Source organism: Onychostoma macrolepis, chromosome 17, assembly GCF_012432095.1.
Source record: "Onychostoma macrolepis isolate SWU-2019 chromosome 17, ASM1243209v1, whole genome shotgun sequence".
In the NCBI taxonomy this organism is placed as follows: Eukaryota; Metazoa; Chordata; class Actinopteri; order Cypriniformes; family Cyprinidae; genus Onychostoma; species Onychostoma macrolepis.
The window spans coordinates 22,359,883-22,365,005 of NC_081171.1; the positions used below are offsets into that span (position 1 = coordinate 22,359,883).

A 5,123-nucleotide genomic window follows, 5' to 3' on the forward strand; every position below is an offset into this window, starting at 1 on the left:
CCAGGTAATAAAGAATGTGTACTTAGCCAATTTTCTATTCATCATAAAGACAGTTTTTTTTTTTTTTTTTAACCATAAGAGGACAGTACTCTGGAGAATGAACATGTTTTTATACCAGTCTGAAATTGTCATCTGAAATTGTCTCATGTTGAAAAATAAATACAACCTCACGTTGTGTCAATCACGTTTACACACTGTCTCAGAAACTTTCGTCTGTAATAATAAAAATATCGGACCAGGTTCGATTTTCTGAGTTTTTGCATCCATAGTAAGCATCGAATACAAAGAAAAAAAATGAAAATTTAGGAAGAACCTTTAGACTTACTATTGCCAATAGATACACAGACACTCTGCTGTAAGCGTGTAAGTTATGCTGCTGCTGCATGAATAGACATACATTAATCCCATAGCTGATTGAGACAGGTGTAGCTGGGGTGGTGAAGGGTCTCATTGGCTGCAGAATCAGAAAGAGGCCAGTCAGTTTATTAACGGATATGACTGCTAGCAGATGTATGTAAAATAACCAACCAGTCTGCATCATCTAGAGTTTCATGAGAGTTTCATGACATTTCAATCTCATCTCTGAACAGTTTTGTTAAGTTAAGTATGGACTTGCTACCAGGGGCGTCATGCACTCATTATTTTTGAGGGGGCATGAGTGTGTGTGTGGGGGTGGGGGTCGTCATGTGACACACAGCAGCCACAATAGCACTTATATATATTTATATTTATTTATTTATTTTTTTTCTTCCTTTTTATTTGAAACATTCCCAAACGCATTAACTATATCATGAAATATCTCGATTCTCACCTTTATAGATTATGTTAGTTGATCTGTAGTGGGCGATGGTCAAAGTAACCTAATTTTCTATTAACTATGTATAAAAACCTGTCTGTTTACTTAAGTAACACATATGGGTGTCATGCCATAACATAGTTTTAATACGACTGACTTTATATTTAATGTGAATTAACATTGAAAGTTATGAATAAAAACATTGTTTAAACACAGTCTATCATAACACTTTCATTGTACAGAAAGACAGCAATGAACATTTACATTATCAAAGAACATTTTCACTGACAGAGTTCAAGCACTCTCAAAAACTCCCATTAAAATCACTGAAGCTACACAGTGAAATTAATTACTTACATATTCGTACACACATTTGCACTTTGTTGTTTCTGTCGAGAGAATTTGCCAGCAAGAGGTATTCAGTCCGGTATTGAAGAAAACACCAGAATTTTGGCCATGACTCATCTGAACGCCTCTGATTGGCTAATGCATTCATAAGCTCAACAGAAATGTGTGAGATTGGTTATAATGCGCTGTGCAGTAAAACCACGTCTGTCTCTGGCTCAGCGCCAGCCAGCAAACGCAGATTTGAATTTAGCAGCTGATGATATGACGTGCTGATCGATCTAATCACGCTGGTGTGATTGTATCAATTATAGAAAATATTATTCGGGTATTTTTTGTCCTTTGGAAGCTGCATTCAAAATCCACTTGGCTCAAAAATCTGAGAGGGCCCCTCTTTGAATGGGCATGACGCCTCTGCTTGCTACTGTCAATAGATACAATACAATATAATACAAAAGATACTGGTTGCTTGATATTTTAAAAACTATTGCCTTGCCTTATGTGTACATGTGTTACTGAAGCTCAGGGTTATTAGGATGCCATCCCCTTTAACCATTGACCTAATCCAGCTATCTGTTGGCAAAATTGCTCAATCTTTGTTAATAAAGCACACTGTGTGCCTGTTAGTAAAATATCAAGTTGCAAGCTGATAGAGATAGGAGAAAATAATCTATTTTATTTACTTATTTATTTATTTTATTTAACACAATGTTCCGAGAGGCTGGTCTAAAAGAGTAGTCATGTTGACTCAATGTGAACAACCAACAAGGTAACGTGCAAACTGCATATTCTGTCTCAGCTGCATCAGCCTCCAGGAAGAATGAGTAGCATAGGTTAAATGCCACAATGCAAATACATCAGATTTGTGCTGTGGATCTAGTTGTTTTATCTATTAGCTTGAGTATAATGCCTGTTTTGCAAGTAATTTTCCCATCAGTACACGTTCTGTGATTTGAAAAATGTTTACTTATCTTAAGATAAGTCTGAAAACATTGAACCAGACTATTTAAATTTTTAGTATGCCAAAACGATTTTCTCTCAGATTTATACGATGCAAACACCACCATAGCACTAACCTTGAACTGTGGCGGAAGAGAGACTTCATTTTTGTAATTTTCTGAAACGTTTGAGTGGATACACTCCTTCCCTTCACAAACAGCCTATAAACCTCTTCCCAATTATCCTTTACACTGAAGCACCATCATATCTCTCACATTTTCCTTGAGAAGTGAATATGATGTCTCTTTACATGGCATCCATCTTTTGATTCATTTCCTCCGGGCCAGCCTGAATGCACCAGTGTAGATATCAGTGCTATCACATTCACTCTCATCAGAAGAATCTATTGCATTAAAAACCTTCACTCCCTCCTAAATCCTTTTTTTTTTTTTTTTTTTAGTGTAACTGCACAAATCCTGGCCACAAACAGATGATACCGAATAAAACATTGTTTGATGGCACTGTTGGCTTATTATATTATAGATCATTCTACCTACACTAATGTGACTGGAGGAGGGTGAGACTCACCTGAAAATGTGCCAAATAGCCATTTATCATTACAAAACTTTTATTTTATTTGCAAACAAGGGCATCTCAATGACAGTAACACACTTTCAGGAAAACCCCTTTTACATTGAATATTAACTTGCTTATTTTGTACGTGCATGTACATTTCTGTGCATATATTCTTCACAGAAAACTAACTGTGTTAGCTGTGCCCAACAGAAATTTCATCATCATTATGCCAAGCCATTAAAGATGCTACATTTTGAACAGATTTTTTTATATTGCAAACATAATTTTCTATGAGAAGGCAATGTTTTAATGATAAAAAAGTGTCATATTTTCTGTGTGCATTGAGTGATTTAGATTAAACTTGAGCTGTAAGACTAAACTTGCTTAAACTTGAGCTGATGTTTTCTCATGGCGATTGTTCACATATATGTGCGTCACTTACAACGGACTTCGAAATACTCATTTTGTGTACAAAAAGGTTTATTATTCTTTTAAATGTAAATGAAATGTAAATGTAGCATTTCAGTGTAACACATCAACATTTTGTCATTTGTAAACCGAAAGAAAAATAAATAAATAAATAAAAATATTTAAAGGCGAGACATAACTGACACAAAATTCAGACAAAAACCCAACACTATGCATTCTCCTACCATATGGTGCTGCTTGAGATTTAATTTAGAGAAGCATTATAGCTAATAAATGTATTATCACATGATCAGAATGTAAATGTATTTAAAGCACTAAGAGTTTCCATTCATACAAAGTGAAAGAGATAAAAAAAAAAAAGCAAGCAAATAGGAGGCCAAAAATTCAGGTCTTTATTTTCAATTGAAATGATCGGACCAGTTGAAGTTGTTTTAGATTTTCTTTGATTTAAGAGATATTTAAGCATCTGAACATTCTTCTGTAAAACAGTTATTAGAAGTTGGTGAAAAATTCAGTTATTGTCTCAGTGACCATCAAGATCGATAAAACATACCTTTCATTGGCAATATGGCAATGTTTTCCTCAAGGATGCCAGTGTCTAGGGAGAACTGCTTAAACTTCTCCTTCAAGTCATCAGTTATTTTTCTGGTACGAGCTGTGATCTTGACACATTCAAAGTCTGTTTAGCATTGTTTCATGAAACCATTTTAGCTATATTGTGTAATTTAGACAAAGGAAGCTCTTACTGTGGAGTTTGTTGAGAATCTCAGATTCCCCTCCCTTGGTCTTGATGGTGTGAACAATAGCATACTCATCAAATTTGGCATCAACCACACACATATCATTGGAATTTCCCCAAACTGATAGAATCAGACATATATAGGCTAAAGAAACAGAAGTATGGATGATAAAAAGCAATCTGACCACAAAAACCAAAAAACTTACTCTCATTGTCGAAGACAAAGCATCCAGGAATCTCAGTTTTCTTGGCAAGATGACGCATCTTGAAGCAGGAACCATCATTCCTAAGAAACAAGTTCAGCAATTAAAATGAATTCTTTTGTAATTATGAGAACATTCATCAAGATACTACAACAAAGCTAGCTTACTTTAGATGATGGTAACTGAGGTCAAGGTCTCTGTCTTCAGTAGGCATCATTATGGCAGTTGCCATCTTCATGTCAGCCTTGAGATGTGTGACAAACCTTTGTGCATTTGTAGCAAAGCCAACAAGATACCACTTTCCTATCATCTGTTTTTTTTTTTTTTTTTTTAAATATAAATATAATAGGTCTAAAATTATTTTAGCCAAACTTAACATGCAAAATTCCACAAAACTCCCTGATATTAGAAAACTAAATGTTTGTAAATGCTATTTTTTTTTTCACCTTTTCCAGGTCAAAGTCTGGCATGGACATGACTTGAGCAGAGATGAACACCGCACAGAGCAGAATGCACAGCGTTTTCAATACAAAAGTCGTCATGGCTGTAGATGTGTAGGGTTGTCTTTGTATGCAGCTCAGATGGCAAATTTAGTGATGATTGGCAACCCCAGTTTTATAGTGTGAAGTGACCCCACAAACCCTCCTTGAGGATTTTTCCAGTAGTTTGAGGGAGTTCAAGGGCAGTTTTAAATGCTTTGTTTTGATCCCCAGACTGTCTGAACTATCATGACTATTGAAGTTGATTTCTGAATTAAGCATCATTTTGTGGCATAAATAAAAACGCTTGTAATAAAATGGCAAAAAAGAAAAGAAAAAGGAATGCAAAATATCAAATGCATTGTGCTAAAATTAAAATATTTTGTTCTTGTGCCATCTTTAATTTTCATGTGTCAGGTAATTGTTCATAACAGGTGCTGCAGAAACTCTTTTTCTGTGTTTGATATATTTCACATGAGATGATTTCCTTAAATTTCCAAAGGACACATTTTAGATTATGCCATGGTCTGTCTGAATACTCGATTCTGATTGGCTGACAGGTGTTGATTAAATTCGTTGAACTGCACAGGTAGTTCCAGGTCAGTTTAATCACGTTC

General features: G+C 35.1%; 1 protein-coding gene across 1 annotated transcript; it reads right to left on the minus strand.

Moving 5' to 3' along the window:
- Window positions 1-398: 398 nt before the first annotated feature.
- LOC131523592 (lipocalin-like) lies at window positions 399-4,569 on the minus strand. Its single transcript, XM_058750088.1, has 6 exons — window positions 4,474-4,569; window positions 4,195-4,337; window positions 4,031-4,110; window positions 3,832-3,945; window positions 3,639-3,740; window positions 399-454 (listed from the first exon to the last, which is right to left on the minus strand). Exons 1-6 carry the CDS (start codon window positions 4,567-4,569, stop codon window positions 399-401), a joined length of 591 nt encoding a protein of 196 aa, XP_058606071.1.
- Window positions 4,570-5,123: the final 554 nt, after the last annotated feature.

Bases quoted from the DNA above. Each gene is read 5' to 3' on its own strand.
- LOC131523592 (XM_058750088.1), bottom strand. From the start codon at position 4,569: ATGACGACTTTTGTATTGAAAACGCTGTGCATTCTGCTCTGTGCGGTG. The intron at 4,111-4,194 runs GTAAGCTAGCTT...CTTGTTTCTTAG, and splicing joins CTCAGTTACCATCATCTAAA to GAATGATGGTTCCTGCTTCA. The intron at 3,741-3,831 runs GTAAGAGCTTCC...TCAAGATCACAG, and splicing joins GATTCTCAACAAACTCCACA to CTCGTACCAGAAAAATAACT.